Source organism: Gadus morhua, chromosome 15 (genome assembly GCF_902167405.1).
Source record: "Gadus morhua chromosome 15, gadMor3.0, whole genome shotgun sequence".
In the NCBI taxonomy this organism is placed as follows: domain Eukaryota; kingdom Metazoa; phylum Chordata; class Actinopteri; order Gadiformes; family Gadidae; genus Gadus; species Gadus morhua.
The window spans coordinates 3771152-3793471 of record NC_044062.1 but is presented as its reverse complement, the minus strand read 5'-3'; the positions used below and the strand labels follow the sequence as shown (position 1 = coordinate 3793471).

General features: G+C 44.4%; 1 protein-coding gene across 1 annotated transcript in view; it reads left to right on the top strand.

Annotated features, from left to right (window-relative positions):
* Window positions 1-22320, top strand: part of eys (eyes shut homolog) — a 130188-nt gene that overhangs the window by 19560 nt on the left and 88308 nt on the right. The window contains exons 9-21 of the mRNA XM_030379716.1: window positions 2574-2678; window positions 3982-4121; window positions 4983-5152; window positions 5485-5741; window positions 6387-6491; window positions 10941-11063; window positions 13365-13478; window positions 14575-14697; window positions 15221-15334; window positions 17214-17336; window positions 17708-17821; window positions 18755-18868; window positions 19274-19387. Coding sequence (XP_030235576.1) covers window positions 2574-2678; window positions 3982-4121; window positions 4983-5152; window positions 5485-5741; window positions 6387-6491; window positions 10941-11063; window positions 13365-13478; window positions 14575-14697; window positions 15221-15334; window positions 17214-17336; window positions 17708-17821; window positions 18755-18868; window positions 19274-19387 — 1716 coding nt within the window. The remainder of the gene's footprint in view (window positions 1-2573; window positions 2679-3981; window positions 4122-4982; window positions 5153-5484; window positions 5742-6386; window positions 6492-10940; window positions 11064-13364; window positions 13479-14574; window positions 14698-15220; window positions 15335-17213; window positions 17337-17707; window positions 17822-18754; window positions 18869-19273; window positions 19388-22320) is intronic.

The following is a 22320-nucleotide window of genomic DNA, read 5'->3' as shown; positions in this document are numbered from 1 at the left end:
CGCAGCCTTACGCGGCTGTACTGACGGGGTAAAGAAACATCCCTTCTCTGGGGGAAATGGTGGAATGTTTTTAAGAAAGGCCTATTTGGGCTAAAGGCATACGATAACGGCAGAACTATATTTAATGAATAGGCCAACGAATGCCATTCATATTGTGGTTTGATTTTGTATTTATGATTGATTTAATTATTCATGTCCAACACTATTGCAATCAGGCGTTCTCACGCACGTAAGTCTGTCTCTAAACTCTCCGCTCCTTTGCCAAAACCAAGTAGAAACAGTTAGTGTTTATAAAAAACCTGCCTTGCACAACCAATGAAGAGTTTTGAGGCCTTCACATTGGCCTTCTCATTGGGGCAGTGACCTGCAGAGGTCATGTTTGCTAATAAATACTGTCGTAATGGGTTATAAATGCCTTTGACCCCTTTCAAGCCACCAATGGTGCCTTACACCTCCAACTCTGGTCACAAGCCCATCCCGGCCTTCCACTCCACACAAAGTTCCCTTACAAATACCCCCCCCCCCCCCCAGTGAAATCTAAAAGCAACACACAATTTGAAGACCCCATCATGCAAGTCCTTCCACAGGACAATGATGCTGATGAATTGTTTTCGTCAAGCCTGGCTCCAACGGTTAGGCAACTAGCAGATGAGAACCAGAAGAGCGAGGCGAAGAGGGAAGTAATGAATCTGATTCACAGAGAAAATATAAAAAATACTTTTCTTTTTTCATTACGTTTTTGTTGTTCTTGTTTGGATCGCTGGTTGTTCTGGTTCTTAGTTGCTGTTCATAAATCATGTATGTAATCCAGACTAACGTCTTCTCAGCATTTAGTCTTACTAATGAGACAAGGTAACATACAGAAATGTGGCGATGCTGCATTCTATGATGGATATACTAATAATAACATTAATAAGGCATACAACTTGAAAAAGAAATGAGTCAGAATAGGAAATGAGTGGGCTAATTGTTGATTTAACAGAATGCATGAATAGATTTTTTTTCAAAACAGCAATAGGCATGACTAATGACTTAATGTTTGTACGACAATTATGATGATGATAGAAGGGTAGCCACTCCAGGGCAGTAGTTATTTTGGCGTACTGGTGACGTGGATGTACGCAGCAAACATCTAATTCTGCTCCGAAAAAACAAGCCTTATAAATGAACACCTTGTTGCACATTTCTAAGTGCCATTGACATGTCACAGATAAAGACATGTAACCTCATTATATTAGTGGATGATTTGCTCACTTCTGCTTCAGGGAGGGGAAATGTGCGGTCTGAACCAGTTTGTTCTGATTGGTCAGTTTTGACAAAGGGCACCTTGAAATCAGCCAGGTGGGAACCGGGAATTGGACCGGCAACCCACAAGTCCTGAGCTCCACTTTGTGAGCTTAGTCTCAGTGTGTCGGCTAATGTTAAGACCAATTTAACTAGCAAAATCCTTTAAATAAATCCCCCCTATTGCATAAATCAAAATAGAGCATGCATGACCAATTTAACTTCTTCAGACTGTTTTTCTTCATTTGCAAGAGCTCACGCTTGGTGAAATTCACTTGACAGCATAAACAACACTAGCAGTGCACCATTCAGCCTCATTGTCCTACAAATTGCAGAACCAGGGTTATTTTAAGCACGTGGCATCATTTACTGGACGCAGTCTCCCGCAGCCTTCTCTTAAAGCACATTTATACACAATAAGTACATCGATTAACCTTAAGAAACCTTTTGCTACACATACTGGCTGTAAACTTCTCCGAACCACTTCCTTTGTATCTTAGGCCCCGTTTACACGAGGACGCTTGCAGGTAAAAACAACCAAATATTTTTAGTTTTCGTTTAGACGTGACAGCGACGTAACCACCCTCCAGAGTGGAAAAGTTGAATACGCTCCCCCGTAGCGTTTCCGTCTACACTGCCAAGACGCAAAACACTGCTCAGATCTGCTCACGTCGCGTACGCGTTTACGTCACATACATGTGCCAGTATAAGGAAATAAACAAACATGTCCGATTATTTCCATGCGTCGGACCTTCAAGCTGCTCTGGCAGCTCTAACAAGCGTACAGGAGTCTTTCCACGAAATGTGCAGGATATGTTCAGATAGAATTACTAAACAGAGAAGGATCTTTTTGGTTTTTGCGGCACGGATAAGAGAAGAAGGAAGATTCTACGTATGCGCTCAGACATGGCGGTGTTGTGTGATAGTGTATCACAGCACCGCCTAGCCGCCTGGCATGCATACCAAATCGAATTCAACACTTTTGCGTCACCAAATGCACGCAAATTTCCTCCCGAAAACGCTAGTCTAAACGCGGAATAAAAAGTGAAGACGCTACGCCACTTTTGCGTCTTCTGTTCAGACCGTCATCGTGTAAACCAAGCCTTATATACCTTATGTGTGGTGCTGCTCTTTTCCTTATAAATGAACAATAAGCCGACCATCCATAAGGACGCCCACTCTCATCATCCATCTTTCCATGATGTGACCTTGCATCATGTTCTCACAGTCACAATAAGTAACACGCTCAATGCACCTCCCCCCCTCCCCTCCCCTCGCCTCCCCACCAGGACGCCACTGTGAGACGCAGACGGACGAGTGTGAGTCCGGCCCCTGTCAGCACCACGGGACGTGCGTGGCCCTGGGGGGAGACTACCGCTGCCAGTGTCCCGAGGGTACGTTGGCCCACCCCCACAATCCCTCTGCCCCAATGGGGAAGGCGCAAGCCATACGCTTGGAGAAGGCTCAGGAGGCCAGGGGCTGAGACTTAAGGGTCAGTAAGGGAAGTCTTCCTGGTTGGAGGAGGGAGGACGGACGGGCTGGCAGTGAGGTTGTTTAGCTACCCCCACGCCCCCCGAAAGGTTGTGGGTCCGAAACCCCATGACCGAAGTCTAGCTGTAGGCAACCTTGAGCAAGATCACTGAGACTAAATGATTTTAAGGACTTTTTTTTAACGTTACTTCTCTTGGTCTGCTTAATAGTAAATTGATTAACTTTATTATCAAACGGCCTTGGTTATAGTGAGCATACTTTTCATTTGTATTGAGGAACAGTACATAATTCTTATTGTGTCTATGTGAGATGAACCCCATCTCGCCACCACGTAGCGAGCCCTGCAGCGGTGATAAAAACGTCGCCCTGTTTATCTTTAAGGGGCTCTCCACAACCCAGGACAGGCTTGAGATTGACAGGTGATTCTCCCCTTGTATAAATCATCGCGCTCCCTCTGCCATATTTCAGTAAAGCCACTAAGGCGTTGTGAGTGTCGCCGTATGAAGCCCGTGGTAATATAATTTTCCAGTAATTGTTTATTATGCTTCACCGGCTGTGTCCAGATTTACGCTCATTGCTGTAAACTGATAGCCAACCCCCAGGAGAACTGGTTGATGCTGGCATTGGGGGGGGGCACATGTAGCCTCCCTGCCAGCTGGTCCTGCCGACTACCAGAGTCCATGTACACCTCGGTACCGGGTGAGGAGTAGGCAGTGTATCTCACAGCTCGGTTTTACTCTTTTTATATTTATGTAGTATCTATAGTTTTTTATAGTGTTTTACAAATAAATAGATTTTCAAATGATGACAAACATAAATATATGAATGTTTGTGTTTGTGTCTGTGTGTGAATACGTATATATACAAAACAACTGTCAGAGTAATAGGAAACAGTGGATATATTGTTAGGTTATATTATATTTCCCATCTATCTCATAACTAAATATGATTGAATACATCGACGACGCCGGACTGAGTGGATCATATATCCAGTAAAAGTATTCTGTAACAGTTCTCAGACCAGTGTGAATCATGTTGTGGGGGTTTATTCATAGACTGAAGCCGAATTTCACGATAACAAAACACAGTAGCTAGGCCAACGGGAAACGTGTCTCTTCGGTACAATTTGTATTCAAAAGAAGGTGACTTGAGGTTAAACTACTGCTATTGTAGCCGGCCAATGTCAGTGATTGACTCTGCCTGCAGGTTACCATGGTAAGGCCTGTGAGCTTGATATGGACGCCTGCCTGCTGCCCGGGAACACATGCCCACCGCAGACCCAGTGTTTGGACCTTCCAGATGGGCTGAATTACACCTGCCGCACGCCTTGCCCTCCAAATCTACAGGTTTGGTGTTTTTTTTTTTTTTCAGGTTCAATTTAAATTCAAATGCAGTCTCTTTGTGGGTGGTAGGTTGATGATTTTCCTGGACACTTATGGTCATTCTTTCAGGGTTTCCGTGCCATGTATTTTACGAGGAACAAACTCATAATTTGGGGGTTTTGTGCCCCATGCCTCAAGGTGTTGGGTATGCAAATATAAAAGAATATCAGATTTCAGCGGAGGAAGACGATTAAGCCCACTTGTTTGAAGGTCCATCCGCCAATGACCTGCATGTTACCCAATTTCCACATTACATGATAGACTATATGAACTTCAGCCCGTAAGTCAAGGATCAGTATTCATAAGCGCCCTGCCTTCTGTAATAACTCCCCTCATTCACACCGAGTCCTGATCAGCAGAATTATTAGCAGAGTCATTGCCTAGTAATGTTTATATTGCTGTTCCCGTATGGCTCGGGGGGGGACTCCTGTGAAACACCACAGTGAAGCCCCCCCTCCCCCCCCGCCTTCCTCCATGCCCACCTGAACCATCGTAGTGATTGACCGATATATCGCCATCGGACGATTTTTTTCGCCGATTTTTTATTTTTATTTTATTCTTTATATTTTTGTCCCGGCATTATTCACTGACAGTTCAATTCATTTTCCTTTTTGAATTGAGACTTCTGACATTTGTTATCATCACTGTGTAATTTTTATGATGTAAATTGAGGGAGCAAAAGCAGTATCGGTTTTAATTCGGCACAAGAAAATCGGTATTGGCGGATCGGTCATCGGCTAAAGCTGATGAAAAAGATCGGTATCGGTCCCTAAAAAAATCTAGATCGGTTGATCCCTAAACGGGGCGTCTGCTCCCCGTCTGCAGCCCTGCGCTCACGGAGGACGATGCTACCTGGACGGAGGCGGCGGCGGCGGCTACACGTGCAGCTGCGCACCTGGCTGGACCGGGCCCAACTGCCGCATAAACACCAACGACTGCGCTCAGCACCGGTGTCTTAACGGAGCCACGTGCGTGGGCGGGGCTAACGGGTACAGGTGAGTCCTGGAGGCCGGGGGGGGGGGGGGGGGGCGCTAACGGATACAGGTGAGTCCTGGTTGGCCTGGGGGGGTGGGGCTAACGGGTACAGGTGAGTCCTGCACTCCTGACCATCCCTGGAAGGAGGGACACCCCACTCTGCGTTCCTTCTCCAGATTTCTTCCTTGCTAATCAAGTGTTTTCCGGGGGGCTAGGGGGGTGTCATAGATATATGGCCTTTTAAGCCCTTTGAGACTGTACCTGTGATTAAGGGCCTTAACAAATCCAAATGTTTGGTATTGAATTGAATCGAAGGCTTCAATGAACACCCGTGCTCTTGCCCCCTGGCTAGCTGCACCTGCCCCGGGGGGTTCAGCGGGCCCTACTGCGAGGCGGGCGTGGTGGACCACTGCGTGGGTCACCCCTGCTCGCCACACGGCGTCTGCGTGGACCAGGGGCCCGACTTCACCTGCCGCTGTGCGCCGGGGTTCCAGGGGCAGCTGTGCGAGGTCCGGGTGGACGGGTGCGGCACGGGGCCGTGTGCGGACGGGGCCACCTGCGTGGACCTGGTCGGGGGCTATCGATGCGCCTGCCCCCCCGGGTATGAAGGTACGGCGCCCTGAAAACCCCTCTGGGGTTTTTGCCGAGGAACAGGCGATGGGGTGATGTTGAGTGATGTCGAGATTAGGATTAAAACCCCAACGTGCGTAGATTGGTTTTGAGATTTTCCCGGCGTTTTTCCCAGCGGGGTGGGAAAAATGCAAATCCTACAAATGATTCTACATTGGTTTAATTAAGTGTCATAAAACTGAAGTGGCGACGTGTGGATTCGGCACAGAGGAAACCCTCAACTTGTCATGAGGACAAACCAGCACTTAAACGGGGGAAAACTGTATAATATGCCCAAAGGAATAATGTATATGGGACCAAACGCAGGTATTTTGGCACAGACCCAAACGAAGGATGAAACCGGGAGAGTCAGCCACTTAATGAAACAAATGCCTTGTTTAATATGCCAGGTGCAAGTCACTGTTTGAGTACATTAATACCTTTTGGCCATTATGGAAAGGCTGTTTAAGATGTTGTGACAGTCTGCTGCTGTTGGAATCCAGATTTGTTCATTAAAAGCTAATAACACATGACTAATGGATTTGAAGTCTTCGAGAGGTGCCCCTCTTGATCGTATGTCATCCTGGCTTCCTGTGTTGAACCGTGGAGACAGAGGGTTGTCACATTCGCTCTGTCTCCTCACAGGAAGGACCTGCTCCGAGGACGTAGGCGACTGCTGGTCTCGGCCGTGTGTCAACGGAGGGTCCTGTGTGGATCTGGTTGATGGTTACAACTGTACCTGTCCTCTTGGTGAGTAGAGAACGAACAACGTGGGGCCCCAAGGTCTTTCTATCCACGATGTGATGCTTTGGACGATTTGGTTTGACCTCCTTCCAACCTCACTGCAAGTGAACTTAATAAAATGCACAAAGCGTGACAATAGCAATATTTCATCGTCTATTCATAATAGGGTATACATTATTTTTCTTCTGATCCACGCACAGATTTTATTTTATTCTATATTAAAAAATATATAAACACAGTCTGAATAAATAAATGCCTATTGGGCACATTCCCTTCACCCAAAGTAGTTGAATTCATAAAGATAGGGCCGTTGATTGATGATTCATCTACACATAATAATCCAGCACATTGTTAAACATGTCCTTCAAGACCCCTAGCATAATAGCCGGAGTACATTGCTATGTTTGGTTTCAGTACTTGGTGGTGATGGTGGTGGTGGTGTTGGTGGAGTTGTTTATATTCCCTTCAATATGCATTCAGTCGCCAATTTAACATCAATCTGTATTCTGGCGCCTTTCACTAGATATTCTGCCCATTTTCTCCAAGACTGCTCCAAATCAGAGTAGATACTTATCTAGATATAAATATACATTGACTGGTCAGGGGTGATATGTGTTATTTTATGATAAAAAAAAGGTTAGAAAAAATCAATGTTCCCCATTCAATTTGGATTCCAGACAGTGTGTCCATGTCCACACTCAGGAAAGAAACCCTTTCATATCCATACCTTCTCACTGCTCTCCTCAAGCACGCTCAGTACCAGAGCTGCTGCTGATGCATGAGGAGGGACACTTCAGTGCAGCTGTTGAGATTGGGTCATCCAGACAATGTTTTTTGTTGTTGTTGTCGTCCTTGTTGAACGTCATGGATAACTCATTGGCCTTCCAGGCATTCGGCAGCATGAGAAACATATCCATATACATACAGTCCAGACCTCTTATGATCTCGTTCTGTTTATCTCCCTTTTTTCAAGTAGCAGCATGGGGATAAGGAGTGTGTGTGTGTGTGTGTGTGTGTGTGTGTGTGTGTGTGTGTGTGTGTGTGTGTGTGTGTGTGTGTGTGTGTGTGTGTGTGTGTGTGTGTGTGTGTGTGTGTGTGTGTGTGTGTGTGCTTGTGTGCGTGTGTGTGCATGCGGGAGTGGGTTTCAAAGGCAGAAGGGTGCCTATGTGTTCTCAATGAGCGTCTGTGTGTATAGGTTTAGAGATTTTCCCTAAGCCATTTTCAGTCGATTTTGTGTTTGTTCTTTCTTGTAAGAAAACGCCATGTTAACATACTTCAGTCGCTATGGAGTTCACAGGTTATGTGTTGGACTTAGTATAGTATAGCGGTACCAACGGATACCCGCTCCTCTATGCTGGTCGTCTGATATGAGACTGATGACTGGGAGACATAGGAGACTGATGACTGGAAGACATAGGGGACTGATGACTGGAAAACATAAGAGACTGACGACTGGAAGACATATGGGACTGATGACTGGAAGACATAGGGAACTGATGACTGGAAAACATAAGAGACTGACGACTGGAAGACATAGGGGACTGATGACTGGAAGACATAGGGGACTGATGACTGGAAGACATAGGGGACTGATGAGTGGAAGATATATGGGACGGATGACTGGAAGACATAGGAGACTGATGACTGGAAGACATAGGGGACTGATGACTGGAAGACATAGGGCACTGATGACTGGAAGACATAGGGGACTGATGACTGGAAGACATAGGAGACTGATGACTGGAAGACATAGGGGACTGATGACTGGAAGACATAGGAGACTGATGACTGGAAGACATAGGGGACTGATGACTGGAAGACATAGGGGACTGATGAGTGGAAGATATATGGGACGGATGACTGGAAGACATAGGGGACTGATGACTGGAAGACATAGGGGACTGATGACTGGAAGACATAGAGGACTGATGACTGGAAGACATAGGGGACTGATGACTGGAAGACATAGGAGACTGATGACTGGGAGACATAGGAGACTGATGACTGGAAGACATAGGAGACTGATGACTGGAAGACATAGGAGACTGATGACTGGAAGACATAGGGGACTGATGACTGGAAGACATAGGGGACTGATGAGTGGAAGATATATGGGACGGATGACTGGAAGACATAGGGGACTGATGACTGGAAGACATAGGGGACTGATGACTGGAAGACATAGAGGACTGATGACTGGAAGACATAGGGGACTGATGACTGGAAGACATAGGAGACTGATGACTGGGAGACATAGGAGACTGATGACTGGAAGACATAGGAGACTGATGACTGGAAGACATAGGAGACTGATGACTGGAAGACATAGAGGACTGATGACTGGAAGACATAGGGTTGCTGTAGTTATAGCTATTGTTTGTTGTTATTGTTGCGTTTCGAATGGTAATGGTGGACTGAAGCTGCGTATGGTGAGGTTGAAGTTGTATGACTGTGATCAAAGCAGAAACACAGTAGGGCTGAAGGCCACGGCTTAAGGCCCCCTACTGGGGGGGGGATGTGAATACATCGTCGCTATGCATTATTTATGAAGTGTGGATTCAAGATGAGATAGCTAGATACATAGTGCTGTCTTTGTTTTAATGTTGCCATGTAAAAAAAAATGTTTTTACGTTTTACATATAACCTACAATTTTCAGCCTTTTACAAAATCGAAAACATTGATTTGCGTTATACAATCCACCGTTAAAGTCTATTATGCAATATAAAGCGTTGAAGTACAGGCGAAACTTATCTTGCTAGCCCAAAATAATACATTGAGTATACCACTCAATTAATGTCAAATTGTTAAATTGTTTCCTTTCTCATCTGTCACATTCACTTTACTCTGTCATGGCAACCCCACTCGAAACAAAAGTACAAAAACAACATTTGCAAATCTAAGTATGTAAAGCACAAAAACACTTGAAAGAAAATGATGGGGGCAGTGAGTACAGTACTCCCTTACTGAGTCATCCTTGACAGCATTTTTAAAACAAATACAAAATCGCATCTCATTGTTGTTTATTTTGTTGTTTGTTTACATGGCGTTCTTTCTTTTTGCATTTATACCGTCTTAATAAAACAATGTTTGTCTGAATAAAAAGCAACAACTATCACAGTGTATTATTATATTATCATATTCCCTGTTTTCTAAAGCCTTCACAATCATTCACTACAACGGTAAAATACAGAGAGATCCCATTCGTCAGTGTACATTTGGTCATCATAAAACATTCCCCGTAAGTTGATTTGGGTGGAAAGCAGAGCACTGTAGAGGCTGTAACTCCCCCTCGTTACTCCCTGGGTTTCTGTGGCAGATTTATAGACAGGTGCTCCTTGATCTACTTTGCCTTGCAGAAATCTAGTTGTGTAAGTGATTTTTCCTGCTCGTTTAATAAATATGGATAAAGCACTTCCTGTCGGGAGGGTGTAGTGAAAGGTATCGCAGAAAAAAAACCTCACAAATGTCACGGTTACTTGTCCTAACGGTGCCTGAAGGTTCACACAGACTTCTGATATCAGACCGAGTTCATGTTTTAGGACGATTTAAAATCGCGTGTTTTTGTAAAACCTTACTTGAACTGTGTGAAAGTATACTTTGCTCACAGACAAACAATACCTTTGCTTTTATGTATTTGAACACTGTTTTTTAAGCAGTAGTGGAGACTTAAACCCTGCCACTGCGTTTTTAAATCAAACCCTTTCATCATGTTAATCTTACTTTAGTTAGTCAGGCTGGGATAATCCGGTGATTGTTTCACGCCATGGTCTTCCTGCCTTTGAATTTAAGTAAGCCAACATTGCAGTGGGAGTCCCATTTGGAGAGGGTGACACTGTAAATGTGACATTCCTTCATGCAACATTAACCTCAGAGTGGATTGCACGCACAATTGGTTATTAAACACTTCTGAAACACTTTGTCGGAGCCAATAGCTGTCCATTAACCAGTGGAGGCAATGCGTACGAGACAGAGAGAATAGCTGGAAGGTCATCAAACGCGCTCTTTATTTATTTTATTTTATACATTTCCCATACAAATTGAAGGCACTTTGTCGGTTTATTACATTTATTTTCTGTATACAAAACCTGGCCTACGTGCTTTGAGTGGTTCGGCTTTAAATTACGTGTCAAAGGCGGCATTAAAAAATGCTAACATGGTTTCCAGCAGATGAGCAACAGTTGAGTAACATTTCAATGTGTCCATGTAGGACACAAAAGGAAAACATTTGATATCATTGACGTTTCAAGCGATATTACATTATAACACCGCAATAAAGTATCTTGTTCGGTGTCTAACAAGCATTATAGGTACAAAACGAAGCAATAGAACACAAAACTGTCATAGATTTGGCCTTTTAAATAACCTTGTGTTTTGCTTTGCTTTTAATAAATGCATGCAAATCCAAACGCCTGCGTTTAGTGAATACGATTGCGTTTGTGTGTGTCCGGCTTCAGGTTTCGGAGGGCACGATTGCTCTGTGGAGGCGGACCCGTGCTCTGCTGGAGTGTGCAGCGACCACACGCTTCACTGCGCCGAGGCCTCTGACGGGCGAAGCGTCAGGTGTCAATGTGAAAGAGGTAAGCTAAGGTCACCCAGTAGACGCACAATGAGACTCGCTTTCACTTGTGAGTAAACTACTGTTCACGCCAACCGATTTTTAAAAGAAGAAATATTGACACAAAATGGTGATGGATGGTTGGTGTGTAGAGAATGATGTTTGACTTCATCCCTGATCGACCCCCCCCCCCTCTCCCCTATTGAGTGAGCGGACGTATTATCCGGCTGGTTATGGGTTTTAAAAGCTATCGTGGTAATCCATTTGTTTTAGTTGACCTGGCTTATATTTAGCTAGCATGGCTAATCGTTCAGACTAGCCTGGGTAAACCTAAGATTTAACTAGCCTGGTTAACCTTGACCAATAGCTAGCATGGCTAATCTTTACCTTTGCCAGTTACCTTTAGCAAGCCTGGCTAAATTTTATTTTGAGGTAGCTTGGCTAACCTCTACATTTAGCTAGAATGTTTAACATTTGGCGGCAACTAGCCTGGCTTACCTTTGCTTTATCTAGCATGGCTAACAATTCGCTTCCACTCCCCTGGCCACCATTTACTCCACATACCGCTCCACATTTCCACAGGTTAGAACCTCTATTGCATTAGGTATATGAATAGGGGAAATATCTGATTGCAATTAACTTTGGTGCTTTGAATGAAAATATTTACTTGCCAAGCCCAATCATCATTCACGGGGTACAGCGAGTGGCCTGACGCCTGTTTTCATCTGAACGGTTATTACATAGTAGTTCATGTTGCCCAATCAATAACCTGGACTTCATTACTCCTTCTGCACTTATGCTTGACACGCGTCAGAGTGAGTGATGGTGAGCGTTTTCTTATGTAAATGAAAACAACCCCGCAGCGAGATGATCTCACCACGTCACCGCTCAAGGGCATGCTATCACACAACATGGTTTATTGGTATTATTTTCATAATAAATGTTTCTTGTTAACGGACTTGGCATTCAGCTAATCAGATTTGCTTGAATCCCCTTTTTTCAGTCAATTTGGATCTGACTTGAGGTGACGGTAATTTACAGTCATTACAGTTATGAGCTGATAATGTTCGTTGTGGGTGGGTGCAGTACATGCTGTTGACATTAAAGTGAATGGTCGTTTGTGATTGAATTTACACAATGATGTTTTAGAGGGATCTAGTTAACAGGATGAACTATGACAATGGAGATGTAAGGAATATGACCCCTAATAAAACACGTTTATGAAAATGTATTATAGTCTGTTGAAAAAATCAAAATGGCACAAGCAGGAAATATAAATTCATTCATATTGGTGCATTGCCAATGAGAATATACATAGCAGTGCTTGAAAAAATAACTGCATCGTGCCACTTTTATAATTCATATAAATTCTGCAAGGACTTCCTTTTTACAGCCAAAAGTCATTATAATTTCATAATTATCCTTTGTTCAATATTTGACTAGTCAGCCATTGTAGTGTTACATGTTTTGCTGCGCATTCATGGTAAGAAACACATGCGCCACTCTCTTTCCATTACCGTCAACCTTTTTCAAACATAGCCATTTGTGAGTTTGCTGTAGCCTGTTAAACAAAAGCTTAGTGCTTAGTTTGAATATATACTGTATATACTTTAACCATTTACAATTCATATAACCTCTCGGATGTGTTATTTGTTTCAAACCATTTCTATGATCGATCTTGCTATGATATGCTATTTTCATATAATGTTGTCAATTATATGATTATAAATATATGACAACTCATATATATATGAACATATTATACTGCACATTTGTGTGTGTGTGTGTGTGTGTGTGTGTGTGTGTGTGTGTGTGTGTGTGTGTGTGTGTGTGTGTGTGTGTGTGTGTGTGTGTGTGTGTGTGTGTGTGTGTGTGATGTATTTCTGTTTTTGCATGATGTATGTGTGTGTGTGTGTGTGCATGATCTATATGTATGTGTGCATGATGTATGTGTATGCATGGATGATGTATGTGTATGTCTGGATGGACATGGATGTGATTTGCTGTGTTCGAACGGCCCTGTGTTCTCTAAAGCAGAATGCACGGGGATGACCGAAAACAGAAACAGCATCTCGCCCGTTGGGGTGTCATAAATCAGCATGGCAACGACTGTCTCTTATTAACCATGATTAAATGACTCAGTGAGCACCATCTACACGTGTGTCTGGCCCGGCTCTTTGAGTCAATACTGGCTCGTGAAGAAAAAGACGTTTCACCACAACCCCCCACCATATAAGAGGATCTTAATTGGCCGAGGAACTAAGCCAAGCGAGTGAAATTCAATATGTGTGGGTTTGTATTTTTCATATCCCGCGTGCCCCAGGTTTCGGAGGGCCACTCTGTGACGTGGATCTGAACGAGTGTGCGTCACACCCCTGCCTCAACCGGGGGACGTGCGTGGATGGGGCTGACCTTTATCAGTGCTTCTGTCCAGATGGTATGTGGTATCCTCAGAATATACGTCGTATTGTCGCGTTCACGCTCGACTGCTTGAATTTGCTGTTTACCTCCTGTTTGCGGAATACTTGTGTGTGGTTTGATATTAATGTCTTAGGTAAAGCGAGTCACATCGGCTTACTTTTTCGGGAGGCACTCTGTACCAACGTTAGCAATGCTTTAGACTAATCTCTCCCATTTCCCAAAGTTTCCGAACGGACAAAATCCACAAGATTTTTTTCCTCTGCGTAAGCTTCCAATTTGGTTGCTGAACCCACCGCATTTACAAATATTTACAACATCCGGCTGTCGTCTGCCGCGTTGACGATTTGCATACTTAAATGCTTAATTAACTCGGTCGCTCGGTGAGAGCCACTTGTATCATTACGAGCGAGAGTGTGGTCATAAATACCTAGCCACATTCCCCGCGATTTCTTGCTTCGGTTGACAAGCGCAACCCCGGCCTTACGAGACATACCTCTGATTAAACCTTGATTGCGAGCGAGGACTGTTATACATTATTAATGAAGTCAGGATAATTGTCAAATTTTATGATATGGAGAGAGGTGGAAATTGGTTCCATGGTCAGTTTGAGAAATGATGAGAATTTGACCCGCGCTGATGGCGGCGATAGGCGCGCATTAGTCATGCGCTTCTAGCCCACCCGTCCCGTGACAGCGCTAATGATAGCCATTTTGTAGCGTGACCATGCAGTGGAATACGTTTATGGTCGAATTAAATCGAATACATGGGAACAGAGCTCGCTGCTTTTCACTTCACTTTTTGTTCTTGAGAAACCAGCCCCAAAAAAGACGTCACATTAATATACCAAGGAACTCACAGTTTGAGGAATGCAATCGCAACACGGGTGCACAACAACGACGAAGAAACAGCAGCGGTTAACTAGGTCATTATGTGTTTCTTTGTGGCATTTCTTTGTATTTGTGTTGCCTTTGCGGTGAACCGTAATGTCTATATCGATCTCTTGTTGTGAGAATAATTTGATGCTAGGATTGTTTTTTTTTTAAGCCATCAGCCCCTGCCATTAGTCATTCACCTTGTGTCCTTGATGAGTTTTTTCTCTCCTCTCACTGTAGGCTTTGAGGGGCTGAATTGTGAAATAGATCGTGATGAATGTGGCCACGGACACTGCACCAATAATTCTACATGTATTGACCTGGTTGCAGACTACGAATGCATATGCCCTTTGGGATTCACCGGTAGGCTGTGGTCGTCATCCCTTACTTCATCTTCTAACTGAGGGAGGGAGGGAGGGAGAGAGGGAGAGAGAGAGAGAGAGAGAGAGAGAGAGAGAGAGAGAGAGAGAGAGAGAGAGAGAGAGAGAGAGAGAGAGAGAGCGCGCGTGAAAGAGACAGAGGGAGAGAAATGAGGATTTGTATGTCTGCGTGCACGTGCCTTTGTGTGCATTCATCAATTAATGTACAAAATTTCAAAGCATAGGCGTCAAATACATAGCTTTCAGATGTCCAAGCGTACATTATCTAAGTCCAGAAAATTAGCATACACATCATGTTGTGCATTAAAACCGTAGCCTTTTCACATACAAAACATAAAGCAACGTGTGTTCGTTGTAGATTACGGCAATCGGCCGTGTTTCATGTTACAGTTCTCTCCAAGAAAGATCTATGAGCACGCAGCCTCTATTCCTGCTCTGATGTGCTTCCATCTCTCCCCGCTCTTTCTGTCCGTTGTGCTTTCTTCTCCCCTCTTCCTACATGTCAGATAAAAACTGCTCGACACCCGTCAGAGCCTGCGTCTCAGATGAAACGCCGTGCCGGAACGGGGGTACCTGCTACCAGTCCACCACTGGAGAACTTGGCTGTGTTTGCGCCCCAGGTATGGCATCCCCCCCCCCTCCCCTCCCCCCCCCTCCCTCTCCACACACACTCTCACAATCTTAGAAACACAAGGCACACTTTATCACGGAATCGTTGTGTCGAGTTCAAAAGGCACTTCAAGATTGCTTTCTTTCCTTTGTTTGGTAATCAAGCTCTTTGGTCACTTTCATTTAATTATTTCAAGTATATATATTTTTTTCCCTTATATTGCTGTTGAATGATATCTGGCGTAATTAAAGCTTGTGTTTATAAGTGTGTCTGTGTGTGTATCCACACTAATCTCCCTTGTAAATTATGTTTGAAAGGCATGTCAAACACACTTGTGTCATTGATTGCGTCGAGTGGCCCGTGTTACCAGAATCACTTTAACTTTGTTTCCAAAAAACATGCGTGACGACATTCAGAAATCCGTAAAGAATCTGTGTATAATTACAAACAAAAAACATGCAAACTCCCACTTTCCTCAGTGTTCTGTTCAGCTGAAGACTTTCGGGCCGTTCTTCCCACCCCCTTCCCAGAGAGTCCGGTGCCTTAAGGCTGCGGCTGGCAACACAATAAAATATGCAAATCGTCAGAAAGCAAGATGATGTAATACCAGTGTCCGGAAAAAAAGGACAAGCAATGGTTCTCCCCAGTGCAAACCCCCAACTGCAGGGAAGTCCCGTACAAACCGGGACTACCACACACACGCACACACCCGCAACCAATGCTCCTGCCACCCTTCCAGGATTCTACGGCACTAAAGTGCGCCTCAGTGGGGAACAAGTGCGTCTCAAATCCTCGAGACCCCGAGGGAAGTGTGTCGTGTGAGGCGCTGCCAGATTCCTACTGGTCTGTGTGTTGGGTGGCGCACAGGGCCGCACGGTGACACCCCCCTAGGGCACTGCGTGGGGGGCTGTGCCGTGGGGGGCTGTGCCGTGGGGGGCTGTGCCATTCGTGGCCCGACCTGTGCGGATCGTACCACAGGGTCGAGGTGTGGTTGTTTACCTGCTGGGTCCCATGCATCTTCTTTAAACTCGGCGATGGATGTCTGCATACTGTAAAGCCTTTTTTATTCATATTTCTACTGATGTTGAATGCCGTTGCTCTCTTTTTTCTATGTTTACCGTTAGCAGAGAGTGTTTTCTTCCAGAGAAGTGATGGAGCAGTTCGCTGCTCTGAGTGGTGCTTGGGTGTTTTCGTAATCATGTACGCTGAAATATACAAACAGGTCTTTTGCATCCGTCATGATTTATTTAAAGGCTGAATAATCCAGGGAAGATTACATGAATAAATCATTGCATAAAAAACAAATATAATATTATCAGGTTAATATTTCATGTATACAGTTTGACACATTGCACCATAGAGGAAGAGGGGCATGACATGAGATATTAGGAAATTGTTGATTTCAAAGACTTAAAATCCTACAGAAATTACAAAAAACAACAACAAAAATCTCAATAGGTTGTTTAGTTTTGTTGCCCAGGGTTTAATTTCTGTATCTGGAAGTAAGGGAAGGCTTGCGGGCCCATATTATAGCAAATACTGTTAAGCTAGCTTGCTGTAAAATGTCCATCAAATATTAAAGCAAAGTGTGAACATTGTTAAATCGACGCCAAAAAAAATCGACTAACTGAATATCCATGCCCAGAACAGTTTGTTTCAAAGACCGATAAACCAAAAGACCACCATAGAAGGTCTCGGCCTTTAATTTTCCCCACTCTCACGCTTCCCTCCCCGACTGACTTCCTGTTCCAACTGCTGTCGATGGGATTTTAATAATAGAGCAAGCATGTTTTTCGCTTCCCAACGTGTTAGTTGCAGGACAACTCAAGGGCGATTCATGTAGGACACACTCTTTCCCTCCCTCTCTCTCACTCTCTCTTCCCCCGTAGGTTTAACGGGTCACTTTTGCGAGGTTAACATGGATGACTGCGATACGAATCCATGCGGCGTCCTCAGCATATGTCAGCAGACCCTGGAAGGCTACAGCTGCTACTGTGCACCTGGTTTCATAGGTAGGTTAGCCAGGATACCGTTGCAGTAGTAGCAGTGGTAGTAGTTCCTGCTCTCTAATTATTCTTCTCTTGACTATTCGGACAAGGGGGCTATTCTTGTACATATGTATGTCTGTAGCTGATATAGCACAAATGGGTGTGTGTGTGTGTGTGTGTGTGTGTGTGTGTGTGTGTGTGTGTGTGTGTGTGTGTGTGTGTGTGTGTGTGTGTGTGTGTGTGTGTGTGTGTGTGTGTGTGTGTGTGTGTTGGAGGGGAGTCGGTTCTATTTTATATTTGGTCGTTGTATCCGTTGCTCCATACAATCTACAGATTCGACGCTGATGTCCATGCTAACATTGCTAACCATGTGTGTTTTTCTTTTTCCCTCTCAGGGAACAAATGTGAGATTGAGGTGGATGAGTGCCTGAGTCTGCCCTGTCACAACGGGGGCTCCTGTATCGATGAGCTGAACTCATTCAGCTGCCAGTGTCCTTCTGGGACCACAGGTGTGCTCACCTATCACAACACATTAGGGCTTTTCCTTTGTGGAGTCAACAGCCAGACACTCTGACAGGGCCTTGAATCCCACAGAGGGCACACACTTTCCCTCTGCTTTTATTCCTGTCCGTGTCCATAAAGGCAGGCAGGGGAACAAAGCCGGCAAGCATGTCCCGTGTAAACCTTCCCCATCGTTCTCCCACCCATCATATTTTGACAGTCTTTAATGGCCCACGCTTAAGCCAAACTGTTTTTTTTTTAAAAAATCTTCTTATTCTTTTTTTATTCCGCCGCTTGCCAAAAAACGTCTAGATTTATATCAGGTAGCGTCGGAGATAAATTAAGAAATCGATTAAAACATTATTAAAAACAATGACGGACACCAGCAAATGAAGGGGGAAATAAAGAACGCTGAACATGAGTTACGACGGTGGCAGACTAATAATGAAGAAGATAGCCTTATCCGCGTGGTGCATTAGACCTGGCCGGACTGCAGTCGCCCCCTGCTCCCCTGCCAACATCTGAAAGCTGTCTGGAGCCTCTTAGTATGGACAACACTGGACTAAGTGTGATCCAGATATAAACAAGTTCCTCTGCGAGGCACATTGACTGACCTCGCCCCCCCCTCAGGAGGTAAACAAATATGTTGTGACTGCGGGTACACTGTCATGTCGCCCTGCCACAAAGGTCAAAGGTCACGCAGCAAATTTGATTTCTTGAAAATGTGTCTGGGACGTATGCAGATGCACAGTGCTTTGCTTCGGTCCAGCCAAATGGGACTGAGTGTAAACATGTTTAAATGTATAAACATTATCTCTGAGAGGGAATCTGCATAATTTAGATTCTTGTTTACGTAAAAAAAAACATTATTTGTGGCTGCATTTCTTTTTTTTGTGGCATCATGGTAAACACTGCATATTGTTGAACTTATTATTTTACAGGCAATTACTGTGAAATCAACATAGACGAGTGTGCCTCTTCTCCCTGCCTGCATCACGGGACGTGTATCGACTTGGCCGACGGCTTCCACTGCGTCTGTTCGCCCGGCTTCACCGGTCAGTCTCTTTGATCACTGTTGACCTCAGGTCGTGGTGTTCAAAACCAAAACACATCCTTTATTGAATAGAGACGTTTGAGCAGAACATCGTTCGTCATCGTCATCTTCATGTTCTCTCTATGACTCTGTCTCTGTCTCTGTCCCTCTCTCTCTCTCGCTCTCTGTCTCCGTCTCTCTCTCTCGCTGTCGCTGTCTCTGTCTCTGTCTCTCTCTGTCTCTGTCTCTGTCTCTCTCTCTCTCTCTCTCTCTCTCTCTGTCTCTCTCTCTGTCTCTCTCTCTGTCTCTCTCTCTCTCTCTCTCTCTCTCTCTCTCTCTCTCTCTCTCTCTCTCTCTCTCTCTCTCTCTCTCTCTCTCCCTCCCTCCCTCCCTCTCTCCCTCTCCCTCTCCCTCTCACTCGTCCCAGGTGCTGAATGTGACCTTGACATTGACGAGTGCTCCTCTTTTCCGTGTAAGAACGGAGGCTCCTGCATTGACCAGCCTGGTAATTACCTGTGCCATTGTGTGGCTCCCTTTAAAGGTAATGAGCACGGTGGGAATGGGGGACAAAAAGCAAAGTTAATTAACTTTACATACTGCTCCTTTCACCTGCATGTACACTGCTCCTGCACACACCCCAAAATGAGCGCTCGCTTTTAATTGCTCCCCGGATTCGAGGAGGCAGACGTTCTTTTGGGTAATGGCTCAATATTTGCGATCGCTGAGCACATGATTTACGCTCACGTTTTTGTTTCAGTGACTATATATCGAGCGGATTCCTTTTAGACTTGTAGAAAAGTATGTATTTTTGTTGGGGGCGAATATTTTCGATCAGAAACGAATTTCGCTCTTCACTCCTGAATTAGATAAGACGGATCCCCGTAGGGCTATAGTTAGCTCGAACAAACATTATCCCCGGCGAGGTTTGGCAAACACAACGCGTCGCTGGTTGTAAGAGAAGCAATCTCCTCAGCCACTCTCCCCCCCGATCTGACATCTCACTCGTTGTTGGAGCCCGGCCCGGCCACTCTCCGCTGGGCTGATTGACACACTGATGCCCAAACAATTGGCGCAGGAAGGAGAGCAGAGCGGACTCGTGTGTAGGCCGTCACCCGACACCACAAGGATGTCCTGGAGCATTTAAACAACAGATCTATAGAAACGGATCAAAACTGCGTTGACAAACAAATGTGCATTTCTTTTGAAGCGGACGTTCTCTCTCTCGTCTCCGCGGCCCTCTCTCTCGTCTCTTGGCCGGACGGGGACGAGCCCGGATGAAGGGAAGGTGGGGTCGAGGGAGGGGTACCGCCGGGTTTTAACGCTAAAGACAAGCTGTTGTAGCATGAGACCCGTGTGACTTTGACCCTCGGGAAACCAGCAAAGGAAACGTGGCCTCGGTAGGAGTCCAAATGTAGCTCTGCTGCTGCGACTATGCATCGCACCGCGTGGAGACGCAGCCAAGAAACTGCAAAGGGACGCCATGTGCCAGGAGTAAACAGCCGAGTAGAGTCACTGTTTGCATAGGAGTAGAGTTGTGTCTCGTGGTGTATTTTAATAGCGAATGACAAGCAATCCAACAGCATGAGTCAAACCAAGGGTGATTAGTTGGTACGATGCCAGGATAAAACTAATTCAATCTCTAGACTGCATCTTTTGTCTATTAGCATGCGGGTTCATACTGTGGGGGTGAATTGCCCCAACAATATGAATCTGCCAGCTAATAGCCTAAAGATGCAGTCTAAAGATTCAAAGTTTTCGTATGATCGGTGGAGTTCTTCTGCGACTCCAGTGTGCTTGTTGCCATTTCATCTGGACCTCATGATAGAAAAGGACCATTTTTATTTGTAGTGAGGTTGGGCAGGAAGGGCAGAGAGTGTGAGTGAGCAAAGAAGCGTTTGCAGAGGTAACAGGAAGTGGGAGAGTTCCTGTTCCTGTAAGAGTATGTGTAAATTGTGTGTGGAACTGGAGAGTTTATAAGGTCACCACACTGGGTCTCACAATCTGTATGAAATCATCCGAACTGGAAGCAATCACCAGTGAAAAATACACCACCTGCACATCTGATCAAAATGTAAGTTTGGTCACAGCCCATGTTTCACTTTGCTTACATTCATACCATTTCAGCTTACCTATATTTGTGCGACTACTTTTTGTGGAGCAAAATCCAATTTACACAACCCAGTAATACACTGACTTTGTCTACACCAGCGACATTAGCATTTTTGACTTGACTTGTCTTGAATAGCAACCTCTTCTCAAGTAACCTTGATGTTTATTTCCGTCGCTGTCTGGTATTCAATGTGTTTCGCGGAAATGAGAGGAGATAGGCGACAGGTCCCTTGTTATGCATGCTTCTGCATGCCTGTTCGGTTTCTACTCTCTACGTTGCGCCTCTGATCCGCCAGATATATGGTGCGTCGCTGTGAAAACCTTGATACTGCATACAAATCCACTTTTGTCAGTTAAGTGTAAACATGTTCATAAAACGACGCCCTGTGTTGCATCTCAGAATGCTTGTGCTTCATTCTCACTAAATGATATTCAGTGTCATTCTCTTTCCCCATGATGTCATGTTGTTAAATTTAACTGGGGAATCTGTACATTTAAATGTATACAAAGAAAAGCACATGTGCCCTAGTCATTTGGGTAATAACATAGTCTTAACATACTATTATCATACTTTTGACTTACTCATTACATACGCTTAACACACTACACCCATACTATTGGCATACTCTTAACACTCTTAACATACTATCAAATACCCCCAACCACACGACTCTATTAGCATACTCTTAAAACACCCTCAACATACTTTCAACACACTCCTAACCGCACAATGCAATTAGCATACTTTTAACACACCCTCAACCTACTTTCAACATACTCCTTACCACACAATTGTATTAGTATACTCCTAACCACACAATTCTATTAGCATACTCTTAACACACTGTCAAAATACTTTCAACATACACCAAACCACACAATAATATTAGCATACTCCTTACAACACAATTCTATTAGCGCACTCTTAACACACTCTCAACATACTTTCAACATACTCATAACCACACAATTCTATTAGCGCACTCTTAACACACTCAACATACTTTCAACATACTCCTTACCCCACAATTCTATTAGCATACTCATAACCACACAATTCTATTAGCATACTCATGACAACACAATTATATTAGCATACTCATAACCACACAATTCTATTAGCATACTCATAACCACACAATTATATTAGCATACTCATAACCACACAATTCTATTAGCATACTCATGACACACTCATACTTTTAACACACTGTCAAAATACTTTCAACATACTCCTTACCACACAATTCTATTAGCATACTCATAACAACACAATTCTATTAGCATACTCATAACCACACAATTCTATTAGCATACTCATAACCACACAATTCTATTAGCATACTCATAACCACACAATTCTAT